This window comes from Narcine bancroftii, chromosome 10 (genome assembly GCF_036971445.1).
Source record: "Narcine bancroftii isolate sNarBan1 chromosome 10, sNarBan1.hap1, whole genome shotgun sequence".
NCBI lineage: Eukaryota > Metazoa > Chordata > Chondrichthyes > Torpediniformes > Narcinidae > Narcine > Narcine bancroftii.
The window spans coordinates 64,220,542-64,246,417 of record NC_091478.1 but is presented as its reverse complement, the minus strand read 5'-3'; the positions used below and the strand labels follow the sequence as shown (position 1 = coordinate 64,246,417).

General features: G+C 37.7%; 1 protein-coding gene across 2 annotated transcripts in view; it reads right to left on the bottom strand.

Annotated features, from left to right (window-relative positions):
• katnb1 (katanin p80 (WD repeat containing) subunit B 1) overlaps nt 1-14,881 on the bottom strand; it is a 70,306-nt gene extending 55,425 nt beyond the window's left edge. For both annotated transcript variants that reach the window (XM_069901105.1, XM_069901106.1), the window contains exons 1-2: nt 14,678-14,881; nt 10,157-10,287 (exon numbers count right to left, since the gene is read on the bottom strand). In XM_069901105.1, the coding sequence (XP_069757206.1) occupies nt 10,157-10,287; nt 14,678-14,717 (171 nt within the window). In that variant the 5' untranslated portion in view covers nt 14,718-14,881. The remainder of the gene's footprint in view (nt 1-10,156; nt 10,288-14,677) is intronic.
• Between the last annotated feature and the right edge of the window lie 10,995 nt (nt 14,882-25,876).

Sequence of the window (25,876 nt, the reverse complement as noted above, 5' to 3'; positions counted from 1 at the left end):
AGTGGAGAGCTGGCAAAATAGCATCTGCTATGGAGTGATTGTGACAATAGGCAAATTGCAGTTGGTCCAGATCTTTACTTAGACATCAAATTGATACTGGGAAAACTGATAACCCCATATTAAAACATGTAATTCAGGTATGGCAAAAAAAAAATCAATGTGTTGGACTAAAGGTGGGGATATCTCCTCAAGTGCCCTTGACCCAGAACAAATTAATACCCTGTAGCCGAATGCTACAAAGAAACAAACACACTCGCAATGTGGGAGGTTAAGCTTGGAGATTTATTGAGGCTAGAAAAGATACAGTTGGAATTCCCACTTTGTTTGTTTGATTGGCTGACATCAGCTGCATGAATAACAATAGTGGGCAGAAACATTCTTGCGTATGAATACCCTTCTTCCCCAGTCCGTTATTGATCTGTTAGCTGGGCAGCTTGGCCAGTGCCATTTTAGCACCGTTTACTATGTTAAGGGATGTGTTACAGTGTGTCATACTGCTGTTCACTACTGCATGCATCACGCAATATGCCAGCTCAATCTCTGCGGTGGTGGGCTGCCACAACCCATGACTCTGGATAACAAGATACTGGACACCTGGTGCTGGTGAAGGGAATCAGGTATATCGAGGATTGTTATGAGCAAAGGCAGCTCAAGTCATTCAAACAGCTGAGGAATAAATATGATTTTCCTAATAAAACTTTCTTTGCTATCTTCAGCTGAGATCTTGAAGGGATAATTTGGGACCATCTATGGCCCTTTCTTACTTTATAATTTCACTTCAATGTAATTAAATTGTCTTGTTTCTTTTTTATTTCACATCTTTTCTCTACCTTCATTTTTCTTCTATCATATAGAGTATCTGGAAAAGCTGTTAGACTGTGGTTTTGAGTTTTTCTCCTTTTATATATTTTTTCTGTCCTTTTTTCTTCTATTTTTTCTGTTTTTTTATATACTTTTTATTATTAGCTTTATTTTAAATATAAAAATATATAGTGTTTGGAATATTAATTATGGATATAATTCCTTATGTTTTGATAAACTGAATATTTTATTAATTTTGTGTAACTATATATTTTTATCAAATTGTATTATTTGCATTTCTTCATTAAAATCAATAAAAATATTTTAAAAAGAAACCAACACAAGCTCAACTTCAGATGACAAACCAATCGTACACCACAAAATTTCCCAAAACCCAGTTCATTTTCTAACAGTGCAACGATCTGTCAGCAGTTCAATGAATTATTTTTTTAATTTCAAAAACAAAATGTATTCATAATAATATACAAGTAATTTTAAAAAATTAAATATGAAAGTCTGCAGACAAAGGGGTCAAGTGCAGTCCATAAACTTGCTGGAAAAACTCAGCAGGTCACACAGCATCAATAGGAATAAACAGCATTACAAGCCTAGGTCCTTTATTAGATAGAAGCCAAACCTGACAAAGGACCCAGTCCCAAAACATTGGTTACCCTTTACTTTCTATGGATGCTGCATGACCTGCTGAGTTTCTCTCACACATTTGTCCATTGCAAATCAAAACATAGGTTTCTTTACTGTTACGAATCCAAAGGACCCCAAAACCCACTAGCAATAGACATTCACCAACCCAAGTAGTTATTTAAACAAAAGTTGTTTTTAATTAACTTTAAACATGAAAACAGAATCAAACTTTAATTTATCTCTATACTTACTAATCTAAATTAACCCCTTTCTAATTCTAAGTGCACATATATGTAATGTGAATGTAAATTTAAGGAAAGTTCTTTGGTTCACAGTTCAATCTCACTTCTCCTTCTTCCAAGTTCTCTGGTTGCAGGCAATTCTTATATTGTGCACAAAATTTAACATGTATAAAGTTCACCAGGCTTTGGTGTTTGAAAGGTAAATGTTTACCGCTCAGGAAGGTTCTTGTAGGGTTTGCAGAGAGATATTTGTTGTTCCAGGATGTCCACAACTGAGGTACCACCATTAGTCACCTCAATGTCTGGCTGATTAAACTTGCCCCATCAGGGTTCTCCTGATGATAACCTCTTTTTTTCAGGCTATCACAGAGTTCCTTTCTGTTCCTCTTATTACAAGAAAAACATCAGACAGATTTCCTGGCTTGTTTCAGCTGTGACTGTTCAGTTTCTTTCAGTGTCACACACACACTGGCTGAGAGAACTTGTTGGAACTAGTCTTTTCTCTCTCTCTTTCTCTCTCTCTCTCTCTCTCCAACTGCCAGACAGAAAGCCCATGTGACTCTCTCACTTGCAAAAAAAACCCCACCTTCTTCAGCAAACAACAGGAGTTATCCTTCTGCTCCCATCTTTTGTCTAAGATAAACAAAACCCAAGAGCGACCTTTCTGTGAGCATTCTGTAGGTACTTGCAAACAGCCAGTTTGTCTCCTCTTCCAAACAATGGTCGATTAATTTCATGATGTCATTTCAATTAGCACCTACTTGTGAAATGTGCATAAAATTCTCCATAGATCCTGCAATGTTACTGAATATGATTTCTTCAGTATTTCAAATAAGATCTGTTTTAAAATGATGTGTATGTAACCCACTAATCTTAACTAATTCCTCCCAATATTATATACTCCATTACATTAATGGTGTTGTCCAGTCTAAACATCTGTAGTGCAACTGAATTAATACGTACTACCTAAAAAGCACCAATGCCAGATATTTGGCCTCATTAAACAGTGCATGAGAGGATGTTATTCAAATCCAATGCCCTCAGAGTCTAATGACAGCACAACCTTGTCTTGCAGTCCTTCCCTGGTTTTAGTGCTTTCCTCAGCGGGTATGCCTGCAACCTGGAACATGTCAGGCAGACGCATTCCCTTACTTTTCATATCCATGGAGACCAATGAGTTTTATGAAATCCCAGCTGCACAGAATATTTACCTTGTTGTGCATACCTGGGAGTAATATCAGTCTTCTGTTATGCACTTTCTAGGGGCAAATCTTGACAATTTTATCCTTTTTCAAATGCACAATGTGCAAGGTGGTGGCTAATTGTCTCATGTTCATTGTGAAAAATGGTTGGAAGTGATTAAACTTGCACCATTCTGTGCAAAGTGATGGAATGCAAAGTATGTAGAGTTGAGCTTGAGAGTTGACAGTACTAGCTAGTGGGCCCCTTCTTATCTCGAGCCCCAAGGATGGTTCAGGCTGGTACAGTGACCTAATGTAGTCTATAGCTAGTACTGCGCTTGCTTAATAGAGACATGAATATTAACTTAGACACCCCTAAGGAGGGAATGAACTAATTAACATAACATGCAATGTATGAAGAGGGAGGAACTGAGTGATACCTGGATTGAAGGAAGAGAAAAAGGAGAATGTTGTAATGTATTGGGTTTCTGATTGGAAGAAGTTAAATGAAGGTGGGGTGATGTTGAGTGCGGGACTGTACAAAGGAGTGATGATTCTGAACCTCCGGTGTATCTCCAAACCAGTGACTGCAGACTCAAAATAAAGCTGAACCTGTTCTCCAAGACTTTGTCACCGGAGTAGTGATTGTGAACACTTTACATTTCACAAGCTTGGGGGTTCATCTGGAATTCCTCAATTCCCACCACTTGGCCACTGGCTATTGAAGAACAAGAAGGTGCACCCCAATGATTCCAGTGGTCTTCGATTTCGAGCAAGACTCTGGAGAACAGGACCTAGGGAAGCTCCAGTAGATGGAATGGAATAGAACCAAGGGATTCTGGTAGGAGGAGTGGTTCGGTTGGGACAACTCTTGTGCATGAGACTCAGGTAAGAAAAAATGATTATTAAGTACTACTCGGGCGACCGGGATTCTGTCAGGAGTGAGTGATCTGACGGGAATATGGATAATAAGAGTACCCAAGAGAAGAAGGGCCTCCAGAGTGGGGGTCCCAGGATTGACATTCCGCCCGATAGTCCGTTGGGGTGGATGTTAGGAAACTGGGATCAGGGAAGGACCCAGGGAAAAACTAAGGAAACTATGATAAAGTTTTGTTATTACAAATGGCCTCAGACTCTGATTGTGGGGTCTTCGGTTTGGTGGCCCCGACTGGGGTCAGATGAAGATTGGATATGTCAGAAATTAAATTTATTCATAAATGAAAGAATCCCTCCAGACCCGGAGGAGTCAGATTATGCAGTGTGTTGGATCCGAGTGACCGAATTGTTTAAGGTTGCCGTAAAAAAATGAGGAGGAAGACGTACCTCCCTGGGATCCTTTGAAGCACCTGCCCCACCGTATGACAGTCAGAGGGGAGGGGAGGATCACCAGGATGCTGGTGATATCCCTCCCGGGGATCACCAATTGGTGAGGGAGCCCGTTGGAAGGGTAGAGGCCAGTGCCCCTGAGCCGGAGGAGGCAAGATAGAGAGGCACGGAAAAACCCGAGAAAAAGAGAAGGGGCAAGGTGGAAATATTACAGGATGATATAAAATGATAACCCTTTAGATATTTTATCTGGTGCTTCATTAACAGTATCCTATTTCAGTAGAAGGACAAAGAGGCCTTCAGCCAGTTATTGAATGCTAGAATGCGAGATGGAATGCTAGAAAGTTGTATGTCCCCTTATAACACCCCTGTCCTCCCTGTACGGAAAACGGATGGGACTTTCCGCTTGGTCCAGGATCTACGAGAATTAAATAAGATTGTTCAGACATGTAGTAGTCTGAACACTACATCCAGTAGTCCCAAACCCCTATAACATATTGAATTGAATTCCCCCGGAACACAAGTGGTTTAGTGTTGGAGAGAAAGGAACAGAAAAATCAAGCCGATTGGCAAATGTTCCCTTTGAGGGAGGTTCCGATAGGAGAAGGGGTGTTGGGATTCGTCAACGTTCCTCTTACCAGTACAGAAGTGAGAAACTTTAAAAGGGAGATGAAAAGTCTCTTAGAAAACCCCCTCGGCTTGACTGAACAGTTTTATCAATTCTTGGGACCTAATATTTATACCTGGGGTGAAATGCAATCGATATTAGGAACTTTATTCACTGGTCCGGCAGGCAGGAATGAGAATTTGGGAGAGAGAGCACCCTCCCCTGGAGATCACCAGGGAGCTGCCGCAGAAGCTAAATTTCCAATTGTTCAGTCAGACTGGGACAAGCAGCAGGAGGAGGGAAGGAGGAATATGTGGGATTTAAGAGATCTAATAATAAAAGGAATTAGAGAAGGTTGACTGTTGGTGGGTACTTGGGATGATGAATTCATTAAAGAGCTCATTGGAAAGTGGCGCCTGTTAGCACAAGAAAGAAGAGATAGGCTTGCAGGTTGCCAAACTAACGCTGTAAAACTGGCAGAAGGGGGGGACAGTAAACCTATGGATGTCCTCCAAAAAGAATGAGCACATAGAAAGGAGCAGGACAGGAAAAATCAGAAAGGAAAAAAGCAAAGGGTAGGCAGGAGAAGCCTCCTGCACAGGAGGATAAACAAAGACTACATAGTCAAATGGAAGTCCTAAGGCTGATGGAGGAGGGAGAGACAAGTGACCCCGAGTAATCCTCGGGAACCCCCCAAGGACCACCACTACCATATCATCTGCCTGTATCTAGACCCCTAGCCAGCAATACCCAAAGTATTTTTGGATACTGTTAGTGCTCGAACCCAGAGCCATGAGGAGCCAAGAGGAGCCCCTCTTGGAAAGACAATGCTGGTTCATAGATGGATCGTCAAGCTGTATAGATGGGAAGAGATACAGTGGATATGCTATCGTTGATGGAGTTACCGGAACCAAAGTGAAAACTGGGCGTCTGCCTGGCAGCTGGTGCGCTCACTCCTGCGAGTTGTATGCCCTAATGAGAGTCCTGGAACTGTTGGAAGGTACCATACATACAGATTCGAAAAATGCGTTTGGAGTGGTACACATTTGGGAAAATTTGGAAAGAACGAGGGATGATAACAGCAAGAAGAAAAGAACTGGCTCATGAGCAACTAATTGAAAAGACTTTAGAAGCATTAATCAAATCAGAAAGAATTGCCATAGTACATGTACCAGGACATCAGAAGGGGAACTTACCGATAGCTCTTCTCAGAATTCGGACAGCCCCACAATAAGACATTAGAATATCCCCATACGAGATGTTGTTTGGACTCCCATATTTGGGGCGGGTAGAAGGAATACCTACAGTCAAAAGTAATTATGTGTTTTTAAGGAACTATTCACTGGCAGTCTCTCGTTCTCTTGAAGATTTAAAAGCTAAGGGTCTGCTTGCGCAGAGCCCTCCTCTGGATTTCCCTATCCACTCTGTGAATGCTGGTGACTGGGTCCTGGTCAAATCGTGGAAAGAAGAAAAGCTTCAGCCCCGGTGGAACGGACCATATCTAGTACTGTTGACCACAGAAACAGCGGTCCGAACGAAGGAAAAGGGGTGGACACACGCTTCAAGAATAAAGGGACCAGTGGACCCACCACCAGCCACAGAAGGAAGGAAAGAATAAAAAGGGACAGAAAATAAAACTACAATAATAAAACTTTTATGCTTACTATTTCAACTTGTACTTGTACATATCATAGCTTCAAACCAAAAAATAATTTTATTTCTCTAGGTACTAATTATGCCAAGAACCAAAATGAAACAGATTGTTGGGTATGTGCGAAAATACCACACCATGGCAAGTCAGGAGTCCCCTTAGTAGCAGGTCCCTCTCTCCCGACACAAATTATTTGATATCTAGACCTTGCTCAGCAACAGTGATCCAACCACTGAAGATAAATACAAAGGGTGGGCGATACGACCAAAACCAACAAGGTCAGCAACTACTCAGTCTGGAGAGTTGCTTCCTTTTGAGGAACCAACTAGGAGTTTCCAATTACATGCAGAATTGGACCATCATCCGCAGCCTGTATAAATGAACGTAAAATTTATTCATGATTACCAGGGGAAAAGGAATGTTGGAATCAGACAAAAGGGTTTAAATTGACCCCTACACCTAAAGGTTGGAGTGGATGCTGTTACCTGGCCTACTTAATTCCCCATGTCCGTGTTCTTAACCAGCTACCTGTACTAGTCTCGACCCATGGGCAAAGCAAAAGAAGGTGAACAATAAAGCAGTTGAATCAGAAATACATGGTAAAGAGAAAAGAGGAATTATGAAAAATGGTTTAAAGTGATTAAACTTGCACCATTCTGTGAAAAGTGATGGAATGCAAAGTATGTAGAGTTGAGCTTGAGAGTAGACAGTATTAGCTAGTGGGCCCCTTCTTATCTTGAGCCCCAAGGATGCAAGGATTTGGTTCAGGCTGGTACAGTGACCCAAGGTGGTCTATAGCTAGTACTGCGCTTGCTTAATAGAGACATGAATATTAACTTAAGACGCCCCTAAGGAGGGAATGAACTAATTAATATAACATGCAATCTATGAAGAGGGAGGAACTGAATGATACCTGGATTGATGGAAGGGAGAAGGAGAATGTTGTAATGTATTGGGATTTTGATTGAAAGAAGGTAAATGAAGGTGGGGTGATGTTGAGCGCGGGACTGTACAAAGGAGTGATGATTCTGAACCTCTGGTGTATCTCCAAACCAGGAACACCCGACTCTGCACACTCGAAATAAAGCTGAACCTGTTCTCCAAGACTTTTATCTCCAGAGTAGTGACTGTGAACACTTTATATTTCACATTCATCATTGCTGATCAGAGAGCATCATGCACAATGGTGAGATGCCGACCTTGCAGGAAGGATCCGACGGAGATCACTCCTCTCACTGCCAGCCAAGCAACGTCTTGGCATTTATTAGCATGTTCTGCTGATGAGACATTCTCTCAAATGATTTAAACAGTCTATTCAGGAAACTATCTCAAGGAATTCATCATTTCCTTCTCTTTCAGGATATTCTGTCTGATGAACGTGTGGTCAAAGGAGTTTTCCTGGTAGAACTTCTCCACTAGGTTAGGTTGTTGTACAAAACTCAAGTGAACGCAACACTAAGGACATAGAGAACTTCAGCATGTAGTGACGCTAGGGATACACAGTACTTGTGTTCTTCAGTTTGATAGGACAAGGGCAAAGTTGGGTTCGTTCATCCCCTCCACTCTTCCCCCCCCCTTAATTATCTACAGAATTAGATGACTATCATAGCAAAGGAGTGGAAGATGGACAACACCTACCTATGCCTCATATAGCTACTCCAAGGGTGCCTCGCTCCTGATGACCAGGGTCTTGCCTGCCCTAGAAAGGAAGCACTACTCCTTGTTCCCCCATTTTTGTTTGGCCTTCCCTACCAATGCCAGCCAATTTTTGCTACACCTCTCAGATTCCCCCAAAACCAGATTCTCAACAGCTTCAGTTAGTCAAAGTTGGTGAAGGGAATAGAAGATCATCCAGATGTTAAAGAGCATGGCATCCCTCTTCCTACAATTGATTCTGATCTCAAAGACCACCTAAAACTGGTCACAGATGCTAATCAATCCAATACCCAACAATCTGACCAATGACGATATTGTCCATGAATAGGGAAGCTTCAATACAAGTGCCCCAAGGCATAGCCCCTCTTATGCCACATCTTATGTGCAACACGAAAACAAAAGAGCAATTTAATTAATATTATTCAATGAACTCCTATCTTGTTTGTGTGTTGCATACAAGATGTGTTTATTGTCATGTATACAATATAAACCAATTACAACAGAATGACACAGAAATAATATAAAATACATATATAAATATTCACAGTTGCAGTTAGTACAAAAAGTAAATTTTCAGTGGAGCAGACAGATAATTTGGTAATTTAGGGTTAGGGTACCGTTATACGTGGATTCCAGAGGATCACGTAACCTCCCTGACTGGAACCAAGTCAGAAGTTGCATATCTGTGAATCAGGGTTGGACTCTGCCCACCCATTAGTGCACTCCTTACTGTTGGCTCATTTGAATAACTCCGCATCATCATTGGCCAGATGCCCAGCTCACAACACTATAAAGTCCAACACCGGAACAGTTTGCTCTCTTCTGCCTTTTGGTCCTAGCCACGAACACTGCTGCATCCCAGGTCGCAGCTATGGACATCGCTGGAGGAATCATGGGTAAGATAGTTGGGCCGTAGTATTGCATTAGAACAATACTTGCAGTGAGCTGCATCCCTCTGTTGCAGAGAATCAGGAGGGTGTGTTTAAGTCCCTGTCTTGTGGAAGTATGCCAGTGGTATCCAGCATCATCACACCCAATATGTCTGCTCACACCATTAGCAATTAAGCTCTGTATGTGCAGAGAGTAAACGGCCATTGGTATCAGAGTCCTGCGGGTCCAATATGAATGCCTTCTAGTTATTTTGGTAGTTTGAGTATTGTTTGTCATCTTCCCCATATAATTCCCTTCTCTATTCAATAAAGTTACCCGTGACTGTGAAATTTGTGTCTGGACTCATCCCTCCGTGAACCCACCAAACCTGATACAATTCCAACACAAAAGGTATCCAGGGAGGTTCAAGAGCCTGATAGTTGTTGAAAAAAAAATCTAGATTTCAGGCTTCTGTACTTTCTGTCTGAAGGAAGAGTGATCATGATCAGGGTGTCAGGGATCTTTTATGACATTTCCTGCCTTCTTGATGCAGTGTCTCACATAGCTATTGATGCACACGCTATCTTGTTTCGTCCATTTAGCACTGGAACTCATGGCCACATTCTACAAACCCAGCTTGCTTGATATCCATGTAAAAATTCATGAATTTATCTAGGTTACCCAAACTTTGCTGATAAAGTATACCATTCTGTAAAATTAGCAATGGCTTTCCCCTAGTATTCAAGAATTTAATTTCAGATATTTGATAAAGAAAAATTGAAAAATACAGATAAACAAAGCTGCTTTACATAAAAGTCCTCAATAATACAAACTAAAGTTAAAGAAAAAGACTTGACCTGGTTCTTCTAACATGAAACCTTTCAAACTATCAAAAAGAAAATCAAAACTTTATTGACTACTTGGAAGAGGTTAGTTAAAAGTACAACCTGATTTCAAAAAGAGTAGTACACCTTTGTAGTGAACTACAATCTCAGAAGCATTCACTATTCTCCTGTAAAAATATTTACAAATTCTAATTAGTTATCATGGGTATATGAAATTTCCATTCTAATGTGAGGGCAAAGAAATGTACCGACCTTTATACCATAGAGGAAAAACAATTTAATCTGAACATTGGAACAGATAAATGATACTTCCTATTCAGCATCCAGCAACTTACCATAACACAATTAGGCTTGCTGACTGACCACAAGTTGACTCGACAGTCTTCACCACCAGTGGCCAATAATCTTCCAGAATTCTTCCCCAACACCAGACATGTTACATTTCCAGCATGAGCAACAAATTCCTCTACATGGGAGAGTAGAAACAAATCAGTATGACAATTTAAATTAATCTAGCCACTTTAATATGGTTGGAACAGTAAAACTAAAAAAAGGTATTTAAGAAGCAGAAAGAAAAGCAAAAGCTGAGTCAAACAAGAACAGATAAGATGCCAAAAAAATGCATTCCCCAAGCTTCTTAATTCATGAGAATTGCAGATAATATTGATTGAGATAATATTGAATTACAAGTAGATCAACCTCAAATACTCTATTTTGAACATGTAAAATAGTATAATTACTGTAGCATCCATCACTAAGCTAATTCATTCACAGAAATTAAAAGCACAAAATCTTTCATTATTAATAAGTATATACATATTTTCCCATTGATTCATTCAATGTCTATTTGAAATCATCTTTCATCTACCGGAAAATTCAGGTTAGAGAAGGGTTTTTACTACAAGATTTTGAAGCAATTTTATCAATAACATATTGTTATAGATAGAGAATTTAGGTTAAAAAGGGCTTAAGTTAAAATGTGATGATTAATCATAAAAGGGGAAGCCAGAATAGACAGGGAGCTTACCATAAAAGTTCAGCTAGACAATGTTATAACAAACAGAGATTTTCATGGTCAGAGAGAGACATGTAGGAGCCAAAGATTGATAAAAAGAGTGAGAAACAGAATTTAGTGTGTGTAGAGTTCGTAGTGTACGTGACAAACATGATAATTACAAATGCAAGTGTACTTAGGATGATTTTGCAAAAACTAACCAATTAAAACAGTGTTAAAAAGGGGAAGGACAAACAAAAAAAGGTATAAAAATCAATGCACTGTATGTATCGGGGCTTGACTTGGCGAGAAAGCCAGTTGAGTCCAACTCTGCAGACTTGTAAATAAAGCTTGTCGTGTCATCAATTTTAAAGAGACTCATGTGTGAGAATTTGTACTTCTGACACATATGACAGACAATAATCATCTCTAATAGTATTTTAATCACCTCCTTGCCAAGGGCTAACGATGTACTGGGTTATCATAAATATTTCAGGGAATACTACTGGCTACCATCCACAACTAGAAGTAATACAATATAGCTCTAACAACATTCAGAATTCTATGGGAAGTGAGTCATTAATGACAGGTAATGTACCAGAAGGATGGAGGATTACTAATTCAGTCCTCTCATCCAAAAATGCCAGTAGGAACATACAGGTTGCAGAGCCTCAAATCAATAGCAGGGAAATTATTAGAAAAAATTCTAAAGGACAAGATTTATGTTCAAAGAATATAGAGCATTACATCACAGTACAAGCAGACCCTTTGGCCCACAATGTTGTGCCAACCTACAGAAACCTAATCAAAAATCTAAACCTTCTCTACCTCATTTTTCTTTCATCCACATGCCTGACTAAGTCTTTTAAATGTCCCTATTGTACCAGCCTTCACCACCACCTAGAAACACATTTGAGGCACCCACTACTCTGTAAAAAAATCTTAGCCCTGACATCTTCCCTAAACTTTCCACCCCTCTTTTTGTTCAGATGTTCTCTGGTATGGTCTTCTCTCACCCCAGGAAAAAGGTGCTGCCTGTCCACCCTATCTATGTCTCTCATAATCTTGTAGACCTCTAAGTCACCTCTCATCCTTCTTTGCTCCAAAGAGAAAAGCCCTAGCTCTGCTAACCTTGCCTCATAAAACACATTCTCCAATCCAAGCAACATTCTGGTAAATCTACACCCTCCCCAAAGCTTCCACATCCTTCCTGTAATGAGGCAACCAGAACTGAACACTATATTCTAAGTGTGGTCTAACCAGAGTTTTACAGAGCTACAGCATTACCTCTCGATGCTTGAAGTCAATCCTCTGACTAATGAAGGCTGGCATACCATAAGTCTTCTTAACTACTCTAGCAACCTGGACCACAACTATGGATTTGGACCCCCCCAAGGTTCCTCTGTCCTTCCACAGTTAAGAATCCTGCCTTTAACCATGTTCTCTGCCTTCAGGTTTGACCTTCTAAAATGCATCATTTCACGCTTATACAGATTGAAGTCCATCTGTCACTTTTCTGCCCAATTACGCATCCTATCCATATCCTGTTGTAATCCATTACAACCTTCTACAGTATCCACAACAGCCCCAACTTTCATGTTATTTTCAAACTTACTGATCCATCCTTCTACTTCTTCATCCAGGTAATTTATAAAAATCACAAAGAGCAGTGGTCTTAAAAAAGTCACTGACCTTCAGACAGAATACATTTCATCCACTGCTACTCTCTGTTTACTGTAGGCAAGATAATTCTAAATCCACACAGCCAAGGTTCCATGGATTGCATGCCTTATGACTTTCCAAACAAGTTTATCATGCATCTTTCTTTTCTTCTTTGGCTTGGCTTCGCAGACGAAGATTTATGGAGGGGGTAAAAGTCCACGTCAGCTGCAGGCTCGTTTGTGGCTGACAAGTCCGATGCGGGACAGGCAGACACGGTTGCAGCGGCTGCAGGGGAAAATTGGTTGGTTGGGGTTGGGTGTTGGGTCCTTGATAAATGCCTGACTAAAATCCATATACACCTCATCTACTGACCTACCTTCAAATTCTTTTGTTACATCCTCAAAAAACTCAATTAGGCACATGAGGAAGAGTTCACTTAGAAAGGCAGGGAGGAATAAGCATGGTTTCAAGTTGAGGAAATCCTACTCATAAATCTAATTGAGTTTTTCCTAAGGAGTTAATAAAAAAGTAAAGGCAAGCCAGTAAGTGTAACTTGCATGGACTTTAGCAAGATTTTTCACAAAGTCTGAGGCTTTGTGAAATGAGCTTTTACAGAGCCCGTCACCTGGTTTTGAATCCGGAACAGTTTATAAAGACTTTGGACATTCTCCCATGTTCGTCTGGGTTTCATCCAGGTGCTCTCGATTCCTCCCACCTTCCAAAAATGTATGGGGTTTATTGGTTAATTGGTGTATCTGAACAGCACAGGCTTGTGGACTGGAAAGACCACTGTATTAACCGTATGCCTACATTTTTTTTTAAATGTAGACTGGTCTGGAAGGGTAGACACATGGAATCCAAGGTGTGTTGACAAACTGGATCCAAAATTGGTCATAGGAGGCAGAGGGTAGTGGTTGAGACATATTTTTCCTGGCAGGAGACCTATAACCAGTGGTGTACCACCAGAACCAATGTCAGTCTTGATTGTTAAGAATGTAGGTAGATGAACAAAAAAATTTGTTCATAATACAAAAAAAAAGTGGAATAGGAGACAGCGAAGGATGTTAAATGATACATAGGAACACAAGGACAGATGAACATTCAACAGAAAATTCACAGATGGAATTTAATTCAATTAAATGTGATATAATGCATATATATCAAATACTAGCAGGATATACAGTAAATGAAGGCATCTCAGAAGTGTTGAAGTACAGAAGGATAGAGGTTAATAGCTCCCAAAAATAATCTCATAAGAGAGTAAGGTAATTTAGAAGGTATTCAATATGGAGCAAAAAAAAAATAGAATGTCACATTGAAGCAGTACAAAACATTGGTCAGGCCACACTTTGACTTTTGCATGAAGTTCTGGTTGCCACACTACAGGACTTGATGTTGCCTGGAATGAATGACTTACAAGCAGATTGGATCAGCTGGCTTCATTCACTCTGGGACATAACGAGTGAACTTATGGAGATTTATAAAATTATGAGAAACAGAGAGCAAATAGTCTTTTTCCAAGTGTAAGGAGTATCTAAAATTAGAGGGCACGTTTAAGAAAAGAGGAGAAAGTTTAAAGAATTCCTTGTTCAATTTTTTTATTTCCACATAGAAAGTGGTGGCTTCATGGAACAATATGCCAGAGGATATGGTAGAAGTAGTACAATTACAGCATTTTAAAGGGTATTTGGACAACTACTTGCATAGGAAAGAGTAAAAGCCTAATGCACGCAAATGGCAGCAGCATGGAGAAGGTAGGCTGCTAATAATGAGCAGAGTGACATTCAGGACAAAATAGTCATTATCTACAGACATTTGTTCCTTCCACCACTGGTGCACCATCACTTCAGTCAGCCGTCTACAAAATGCACTACCCGAACTCACCACAGTTTCCCAATGGCACTTCTCAACAATCCACAACAACATTGGCAACATCCACATTTATATCAATGCAGGGACTGGTGTTAATCAACATTTTCCACACTTCTTTATCCTCTCCCCAGCAACCTGTAAATTCTTTCCTCTCGTATACTTGTGCATTTAATCTGCATTTGGAGCCATTCTCAGCAGTACATTCCAGACACTGTGCAAAGACCACTCGTGTCATTTTTACTTTTCGTTGGCTACGGCTACCCCCCTCCCCTCCCCTCCCCTTGTCCCCATTATTTTCTCCTGATTATTTTATTCCCTCCCGACTCACGGAGTTTCCAGGCGATTTTCGTGGGGCCCAAAGCCGCCATCCTCTGTACGGAGGCGTATATGCAGGTATCGGCCTACGACCCAACTCAAGATGGAGCGGTTACCCGGGTTACAACTCAAGGCCTAAGACCTGGAAAACCCCCACCGACCCGCTTCTTTACTCATATCCAGCACTGCGCATGTGCATCCATTCACGCCGGGTACCTCCCTGGGCACCCAGAAGCCACTGCAGTCTACGCACGCGCAGTCTTGCGACAGGACAGGGAATCCGCTCCGTTAACGTTCAGCTGATTGGCTATTGACGATATTGACTGCGGCAACCAACTGTCATAAGAATGCTAATCAAAACGTTCCTCCACTGCTTGTTTACTTAATTTGATTTATTTTGGTACCATACAAATTCTAGTTAGGAACAGGTAATTTTCTTCTTCTGTCGGATTAAATTAAGCGTTATTTTTTGGACAGTTTACATCTTCACGGTAACAAGACAGCCAATCAGAATCAACGTCACGAAAGGTGTCGCTTGCACATGCACCGGAAGTAAATCTTTCCGGAGTGGGACATTGCATGGATGTTTTCTGGGGGTTTTAATTCTGCCAAAGTTACCTCTTTAAAGAAACCTTTGTAATTATTTTTCTTTTAGTATCTGGTTGATATTTGGAAGGACGGAATGGGTTGCTCGGCGTGCCTTGGTACTTCTGGTGAAGGGAGTTGCAGCCGCAGGATCTAGGTACGGCCACTATGGTGTGTGGGGATGTAGGAGATAATGCAAGAGATCTTCACGTTGGTTTGGGAAGTGCTGTGGAAATAGCCTTGGCCAGTAACTGCAGTTCATTTTGAAGATGGTGTTCCAATGGTGAAGGAAATGAAATGTTCGGGTGGTATACAGTTAAGGGGGTTGTTTTGTTCTAAACAGCATAACGGTTCTCATGGATTGAAGCTGTACTGGAGGTTGAAAGAATACTGACAGATGGGTGACTTGAGCATTTTTGAGTCGTCCGAAAGTGTTGTGATGTGAAGAGAATACATCAGGATACTTGGCATCTGACCTGCTCTTGTAACTATTTTATGGGCTCCAAGCAGAGTAGGAGCCACAACATGACCCTGTTTTACACTGTTGCTGATGGGAAGTTGGTCTGACAACTCACCACACATTGATTTGGCCTTAATCCTGCTTCAGAATGCCACATCAAACTTGAAGTTTGGGGCCTTCCTACAAACGAGGGCTGATGGTGGGCTCCTCAACTTTGCAAGACTCAGAGCAAAACAAAACATTGTGGTGCACAAGCTATAGTTTGCTGATGACTGTTCACTGGTTGCCCACTCTCTTGAAGACTTGTAGATCACCAGTTGCTTTGCCAATGCTTCTAAGAGCTACGGATTGGCAATCAGCTTGAAAAAGACAGAAGTTTTGTACCAACCAGCCCCTGGTTCAAGCTACAAAGAACCAACTGTCCTCATTGATGACACTTGTTTCAATGCTGCCAACAAGTTTTGCTACCTGGGCAGCACAATAACATCCTCAGCTTCTCTAGATGTAGAGATTGAGTAAAGAATCAGAAAGGTCTGCTTTGCCTTTGGTCACCTTAAAGATTGGGTTTGGTCACAGAACATCAGGTTGGCCATCAAATGCAAGGTGTATAGGGCCGTTATCGTATCAGCCTTTCTATATGGATATGAGATGTGGTGCCCATATCAGAGATACTTGCGTCAGCATGACCAGCTGCAGCAGCATCACCTACGTTATCTGATGAAGATCACCTGGCAAGCTAAGGTCTCCAATATTGAGGTCCTTTCTTGAGCTTGAGTTTCAACCTTGGTGATGTCAGCCCATCTGTGCTGAGCAGAACATGTTGTCAGAAAGCCTGACAGAAGACTGCTCAAGAACATCTTGTACGGCTGACTGCCCAGTGGTACCCAAAAATGAGGAGGCCAGCAACTACTGTGCAAGGATGTCCTACACAGAAACTTCAAGAGAGCTGGCATTGCCCATCAACATAGGAAGATCTGGCTCAAAATTGCTTTTAGTGGAGGAACACCATCAGAAAAGGTGTGGATGTTGCTGAGAAAAAGCTCAAAAAGGCATAAGAAGCACCACAACAGAGCTTCTGCCCTTGTTGCCGCTCCAGGCGTCACTTGCCAAGTATGTGGCAAGCAGTGCCTATCAAGGATCGGCCTTGTACAGCCAATCCAGGGTGCACATATCAAACCCCACAAACTGATTGAAAGGAAACATCATCATCCTATAGGATAGTCAAAAGAAGGAGAAGGATTTTATGAGTTCGTTCTCTTGAGTTTTTGGGCAGTGCTGCTTTTAAAGGGTCAGTCTGACTTTTTCTTGTTGGAGATGCTAATTGTGTGGCACCATTGTTATTTGCCAATCATCAACTCAACTTGCAGACTGCAGTGGTTAATTTGCCAAGGGCTGTGAATGTAATTAAATAATGTTCAATCATCAACAAACCTTGCATATGCTGTGTTTTTTTTTAATTTGATGAAATGAAGATTATTGATGTAACTGAAAATGATTGGTCTTAATGCATAACCTTTTTAATTTTATTTATAAATTTAAAACCACATAAAAGAATACACATAATTTTTTTAAAAACTTTATTTATTTGTTCAAAATACAAATAGTAGATAACATATACAACAATTAACCATAAACATGAACATTATTTTTTTTATATATAGAAAAAAAGAAAAGAAAAGAAACCCCCCCCCCCCACTTCAGCCAGCTCTCCTAAGGAGAGCCATAAAGAAAAAAAAATTAAGGAAAAATTAAACATACATATCAAGATCTAATCAACGTAAATTAAAATGTAAATATTCTGAATATAACAGCCACTTATTAATTAAAAAAAACTAATTATCACGCAAAACGTAATTTTTTTCCATTATTAAACAATATTTCATCTCATGCCATCTATTAATATCATTCATATTTGTATCTTTCCACGTACTAGCAATACATTTTTTCGCTACAGATAAAGATAAATATACAAAAGCAAGTTGAAATTTATCTAATCCCAAACCTTTCAGAGATTGCAAACTGCCCAGTGAAAATACTGTCAGATCTAAAGGTATTTTAATCTTATACAGGTATTCTAAAAACAATTGAATTTTCTTCTAAAAAGATTATAAATACATATACACATGACCAGACAGCATGAAAAAAAGTTCCAACAGAATTACGACATCTAAAACACAAATCTGATTCACGTAAACCATACTTTTTTAAAATTTTTCAGGTGTAAAGTATAATTGGCATAGAAAATTATAATTCATCATTGCATAACGTGCATTTATCAATCTATTTACACTATCATGACAGATATCTAACCAATCATCCTCGGAAAAAAATAAAACCAATATCCTCTTCCCATTTACTTTTGGATTTATCCCAACCCTTTTTATCCATACCATCCTGTAGTATTTGATACATAGATGAAATATAACCCTTCTCTGGTACCTTCATAAGAAAAGTCTCAAATTTAGTCATTTCAGGTAAAATCATATCTCTACCAAACGTATGTAAAAAGCAACATCAATTTTCCAAACGTATGTAAAAAGCAACATCAATTTTCATTTTTTTAATATACGCCAAGACTCGCTTACACTTGATCGGACTGTTTAAACCTCGAACATTAAAAGTACCAAACTTCAACTTTGACATATCTACTAATATTACTTTATATACCAATAATATATTTATATGAAAATTCAAATCAATGTATATAGGCCCTCCAATAGGAGAAAAAAGTCACAAATTAAAAGCTAACTAAAATGAAAATATAAAGAAAAAAAAATCCCCCCCCCCAAAAAAATAAACTACCAAAAGGTAGTAATCCCTAAACAAAAATTGGGTGTGGGTCACCCACCAGTGGCTGATGACTAGTAGAACCTAGAGCAAATCTCTCCCTCCCCAGCCGAACAAAGAATAACATCAAAATATCATGATAACATAAAAAGTAAAATAAGAATAAGAAAATTCTTCTAATTCATCCAAGAGATTCCAAACTCGGAGGTCCCATTTCAAAAGAAGTTGGACTCTTTCCATTCCCGTTTTTCCCATTTCTGCCATTTCTTCCATTTCCAGAACAACCAGATTTTTCTTTAGGAGACAATGGTGGACTACATCTTTGTCCTCTTATATCTGGCAATGAATCAGCAAAAATCATTGCTTCACGATCATTCTCAAAAAACCGAGATTGATAGTCTCCATAAAACACCTTCAACACTGCTGGATAGCGAAAAGTAGACTTAAAACCTTTACGCAACAAAACTTCTTTAACTGAATTAAATCGATGTCGACGTTGTCAAATCAGGATTAAAAAATCTCTGCTATTCTGAATCAATAACGGAGTTTGTCGTCGTCTCGCACTTTGCACTGCTAGTTGAAGTATTGCTCCTCTGTACAAATAATTCAAACATTGAATTATTACAGGTCTCGGTGGTTGACCAGGTAAAGGTGTTCTTCTTGAAGATCTATGAGCTCTTTCCAATACCAAGCCTCCAGAAAAAAAATTCTTGCCCTAATACTTGTGGGATCCAGTCTTTAAAAAAACGAAGAGGATCTTGTCCTTCCATACCTTCTGGCAAACCAACGATTTTCACATTATTCCTTCTGCTTTGATTCTCCAAGTAGTCTATTTTCCTCTCTAACTCCTTGTCACGTTCTCGCAATTCTATAACTGATTTTTCAACCTTCAACACTTTTTCTGTGTTAGAAACCACTTGCTGTTTACATTCCAAAAAAGCAGACTGAATTTTAAAAAAATCTTCACAAGATGCTTCCACATGTGTTTTAACTGTATTCAGTTCTGAACTTATATTAGCATTCATTTGGGCCATCTCATTCAGTAAGGGTTGAATGACAGCGTTTAACTGCATACATTGTAGCTCAGAAAAGCTCAGCCCTGCTTTCTCTGACGTAGTGGCAGAACCAGGTAACTGCAGCTCCTGCTGCAACTCAACAAAAGGCATTTTAGAGGTTTTACTGCGGGTCTGGACTCCCAGCGACGGCACCCCGACTTCCTCAGGGGGCCGCCGCTGTTCTCCCCCCGGAGCTCGTTTTTTTCGCAAAATCACAGAGGAAATCAAAATCTTCAGGTTGGAATGCTGCCTGAAGCATTTCAGAAAATGGAGTCGTCTTCCTGCATGCTCCCTCCATTAAAATCGAAAGGCTTCCAGAATCAGGATCCACTTCTTGGGAACACGCACCTTCCTCCAGAGAATGGGTAATTCCAGCACTATCCTTCACTTGGTGAGCAGTAGACTTTTTTTTTCAGCTCCCACAGGCAGTCTTTGTAGTTTAGGCACTGAAGAAATTAAAATTGAGGCTGTAGCAAATTGTTTAGGCCCCAAAGCTTCAGTATTTCGAAAATGTAACTTCTTCTGCACTTGAGGTTTAATCTTTTTACCATTAATGGCCATAATAGTTCCTTATGACTTTAAACTAAAATTTAAGAAGTTTAAACTTGAAAACAAAGGGTTAAAAAACAGGTATTTAAAAGTCCGGCCAGAGAGGTCGAGATTACACATCTAGACTCTATGCCACACATGTCAAACTCAGGCCTGCGGGCCAAATTTGGCCCGTGACATAATTATATTTGGCCTGCAAGATCATATCAAATACGTATTAGAGCTGGCCCGCTGGCCGCCACGTCAGTATAGCGCATGTACAGCTAATACTACAGATCCCAGAATGCTTTGCAAATGCATTGGCGCCGGCCCGTCAGCCCGCTAATCGCCCCCACCTCCTCTCTTTACTTTCATTAGCATCTGCGACCTGTCGCCCAACTCACATGTAATAAACCCCTTACGAAAAATGGCCAAACCAAAGACAGAAAACAGGACCTTTTAAGACAGGTGGGAGGTAGACTACATGTTCATCATTTTAAAAGACAAACCTGTTTGTCATTGAAGCAAGTTGTTATTTATTTGACTTGTTGGCTTGTGGAAAAAAAACATTTAAAAGGAGCTTAAAGGCTATAGAGAAATATTATTTATTGAATATTTTATTTCTCATTTGTTAATGCTTCTTCTGGAAAGAGTTTAACCAAAATTATTATTAAACATTTATTTTAATAAGAAAAAGTTTAACATTACATATGTTGAAAGAAGAGAAAACATGCAGATGTTGTTGAAAATTTTCACTAAATATTTAGTTTGGCCCACGACTTAGTCCAAGTTTTTAATTTTGGCCCTCTGTGAATTTGAGTTTGACACCCCTGCTCTATGCCATCTTGCCACACCCCCCAAGAATACACATAATTAGAAATAATATAGATCAATACAAATACATGTGGTATATAAAAAGAAAAAATAAGAAACCCTCCCTATATACCATCCCCTCTATCCCACTACTAAAAAGAAATAAAAAGGAAAAAGAAAAAGTGGACAAGAGACCCTCAACAGGCATGTCTATTATTTTAAAGTTTCTTATAGTCTACTGAGATCTTAAGGAGAAAGGGGATGTCAGAGCTTCATTTAAATATTGACACCATATTTTTTAAATATGGGCTCTACATATTGCAAAATATATAGTAGTTGTCTATTAAATTATAAGTAATTTTCTTAAGTGGTATACAACTCCAAACTTCAGCATGCCATCTTTCTATACCCAGATCCGTGTCAGACTTCCAAGTTATGGCAATACATTTTCTTGTTATTGCTAAAGCAATTTGAACAAACTTTTGATACATATTCAATTAACAGATTCAACACCCTTAACATCACTCAGTAAAAATAACATTAGATCCTATGTGAATTTAATCCCTGCTATTCATTCCAATAGATTACCTATTTCTAACCAAAAAGGTTTTACTTTAGGACACTTTCAAGTAGAATGCAAAAATGTACCAATTTCCTGCCAACATCTCAAACTTAAATTGGATAAAGTCCAATTTTTTTAATTATATGGTGTTAAATATAACTGATGAATAAAATTTTACAAGAAACACATTTGAATGTGAAGGAAAGTATGAAATTAAAGAAGGACTGGGTTGGGGATGTATATTCTTCCTCATTTAATTCTATGGCTAAAGGTGTAGCAATTTTGATACGTAAAAAATTATCTTTTGAATTACAATCAATGGAGGAAAAGGCAGGATTCTTAAATTGAATTGTAAGATTTTTAGTGAATTTTGGACTTTCCTTAATATTTATGCTCCAAATGCAGATGATGAAATATTTATTTCAGATGCATTTTTATGTTTGGGTCAGGCTAATGATAATATTTTAGTTGGTGGTGTTTTTAATTGTGTTTGGAACCTTAATTAGATAAATCTCTGAAGAAAGTTAAGAAATCCAAGATGGCAGTTCAGGTTCAAGCGTTGATGAAAGATCTTAATTTAGTAGATATTTGGAGACATCTTCATCCGACAGAGAAAGATTTCTCCTTTTATTCATCTAGACATGAATCATTTTCAAGGATTGACTTCTTTTTAGTATCGGCACATTTACAAGGGAAAATACAACAGGCAGAATATAAAAGTAGGGTGATTTCAGATCATTCTTGGTTATATTTTACACATGCAACTTCTGAGAAAATCCAAGTGGCCTATCGTTGGAGGTTTAATACAATGTTGTTAAAAAATATGGAATTTATTGATTTTTTGAAAAAACAAATTAATTTTTTTTGAAAGAAAATTCTAATTCTGTTCAAAGTAAGTTTGTATTATGGGATGCTATGAAAGCCTATTTGAGAGGACAAATAATTAGTTATACTTCTAAAATAAAGAAGAATCGATTAAATCATAGTTTTGAATTAGAGAAACTGATGAGTTAGAAAACGAATATCAGAAAGATGCTACAGAAGATCAGAAAATAGAATTATCTAGGTTGAAATTGGAATATAATACTTTGCAATCTTATCAATTTGAATGTGTGATTAATAGGACTAAGCAAAGGTATTATCAATGGGGAGAGAAAGCACATAAGGTACTGGCGTGGCAATTAAAGAAAGAACAGATTTCGAGGACTATTAATGCTGTTAGACAGAATTCCCTTATTACTTATAAACCTCATGAGATTAATGATGAATTTTACTCATTTTATGAAAAGTTATACATCTGAAGGAAAACAAGAAACTGGATTGATTGATCTTTTTTTAATCACAGTTGAATTTACCAATATTAGAGGATGCAGATATTCAGGAGTTAGAAGAACCATTTACTGATTCGGAAATTAAAATGGCTATGGTGGAAATGCCGAACGGTAAATCGCCTGGTGATGATGGATTTTCGGTTGAATTTTATAAAATTTTTTATGATGATTTATCTCCAGTGTTTGGGGATGTATTTCGTCAAGATGGAGAACATTGAATTACCTGAGTCTTGTTCTAGTGCTTTAATTACACTAATTCCAAACAAAGATAGAGATTCTTTGAAGGCATCTTCATATAGACCAATTTCATTGTTAAATGTAGATTATAAAATAATAGCTAAAATATTAGCGAATGGATTGGCTAAATTTTTACCAAAGTTGATTCATATGGATCAAACAGGTTTTATAAAGAATAGATATGCTTTAGATAACATTTTGCGCGTAATTAGTTTGATTAATAGATTTCGACAATCACCATCAGATGGTGATATCTCTAGATGCAGAAAAGGCATTTGATAGAGTTGAATGGAACTTTTTGTTTAAAGTTTTGGAGAAATTCAAGTTTGGTCCTTTTTTAATTGGTTGAATTAGGGCTCTATATAGTAAACCGGTAGCTATAGTATTGACGAATGATTTGATTTCGGAACCCTTTAAGCTATCTCGATCAACTCATCAAGGTTGTCCTTTATCACTAGCTTTGTTTGCGTTAGTGATTGAACCTTTAGCACAATTGATCAGACAAAATACACAGATACAAGGTATGAAACTTTTAGATGAGGAGTATAAAATTAATTTATTTGCTGATGATGTATTGGTGTATTTAATAAACCCAGCTCAGTCACTTTTGCACTTGAAGGAATGTTTAATACAATATGGATGTCTTTCTTGATATAAAGTTAATTGGGAAAAAAATGAAATATTATGGTAAATAAAGGATATTATTCAGTTTATAAGAATATTATTAATTTGAAATGGACTGATCAAATTAAATATTTGGGTATAATTTTGAATGTTAATTATCAATCTTTATATAAAGTAAATTATATTCCGTTAATTAAAAAAATTAAAACTGATTTGATCAAATGGAAAGATTTACCTATTAATTTAATGGGTAGGATAAATACAATTAAGATAAATATCTTTCCGCTTATACAATATTTGTTTCAATCTATTCCGTATTTACTTGATAATATTTTTTTTCGAGATTTGAATAAAATGGTTAGGGAGTTTTTATGGAGGGGTAAATTTTCGAGAGTGACTTTGAATAAATTAACTTGGAAATATGAGTTAGGGGGATTACGTTTGCCACATTTTCAAAATTATTATGAAGCAGCCCAACTTAAATTTATTAGTTAATTGATGGATTTGGTACGGCCTCCGAGTTGGGCTAAAATTGAGATGGCAAGTATTTCTGAATTTGAAATACATCAATTTTTGTTTAGATGGAATATAAATTTGTTACAACAATATAATGTGCCTATATTAAAACATTTAATGAAGTTATGGATAAAGAAAAATAAAATAACAGGCTCTAGGGGTAAATTATTGGCTTTGACTCTGTTGTATAATAATCAACATTCCTTTTTCAATACATAATCAAAGTTTATTGCATTGGATATTTAAAGGTGTGAAAAATTAGGGAGATTGTTTTAAAAAGGGTAAATTTTTATCTTTTAATCAGATGAGGGAAGATTCTGGTATTGATAAGAATTCTTTGTTTCTATATTATCAAATTTGATCTCTTTGTCGAGATATGATTTTACCTAAAATGACTAAATTTGAGACTTTTCTTATGAAGGTACCAGAGAAGGGTTATATTTCATCTATGTATCAAATATTACAGGATGGTATGGATAAAAAGGGTTGGGATAGATCTAAAAGTAAATGGGAAGCGGATACTGGTTTTATTTTTTCCGAAGATTATTGGTTAGATATCTGTTATGATAGTGTAACTAGATTGATAAATGCACGTTATGCAATGATTAACTATAATTTTTTACATCAATTATATTTAACACCTGAAAAATTAAAAAAATATGGTTTTCATGAATCAGATTTGTGTTTTAGATGTGGTGATACGGTTAGAACTTTTTTTCATGCCGTTTCGTCATGTATACATATACAATCTTTTTGGAAGAAAATTCAATCGTTTTTAGAATACCTGTATAAGATTAAAATAGTTTTAGATCCAACAGTATTTTTATTGGGTAGTTTGCAACCTTTGAAAGGCTTGGGATTAGATAAGTTTCAGCTTGCTTTTGTATATTTAGCTTTATCCATAGCAAAAAAATGTATTGCTAGTACGTGGAAAGATACAAATATGATTGATATTAATAGATGGCATAATGAGATGAAATATTGTTTAATAATGAAAAAACTATGTATGATTTGTGTGATAATTATAATTTTTTTATTAATAAGTGGTTGTCATATTCAGTATATTTACATTTCAATTTATATTGATTAGATCTTAATATGTATATTTAATTTTTCTTTAATATTTTTTATTTTTTCTTTCTTTATGGCTTTCCATAGGAGAGTTGGCTGAAGGGGGGTTCTTTTCTTTTCTCTTTTTTTATATATATAAAAAATAACATTCATGTTTATGGTTAATTGTTGTATATGTCATATTATTTGTTTTTGAATGAATAAATAAAGTTTAAAAAAATGAATAAAATTATATTCATAAAAATAAAATTCTATATCTCACATTTATTGTATTTTTCATATTTTTCTCTACTTATCCCATTCCAATCTCATTCATCTATTTGCTGATTCAAATCTACTTCCCATCATTGTCTAGATTTATGAAATCCTATTTTTCAGGCTTTTTGTATTTACATATACATCATTGAGATTAAACTTCTTTATATTTCCATTACATAACAATATTTCTCATTTCAATTCTATTGGTAATAATGTCTCTTGACCAAAATTTTCACATAGAAATTCCATAACCTGATAATTACAAAATCTAGCATTTTCAGGTACAGTCCCTTGAACTTCTTCATTCTATTAAAAAATATCTTCTATCTTGTTAATTTCTTGATACTGCCAATTCTTTAAAAATGTATTTCCAATGGAAAACAGA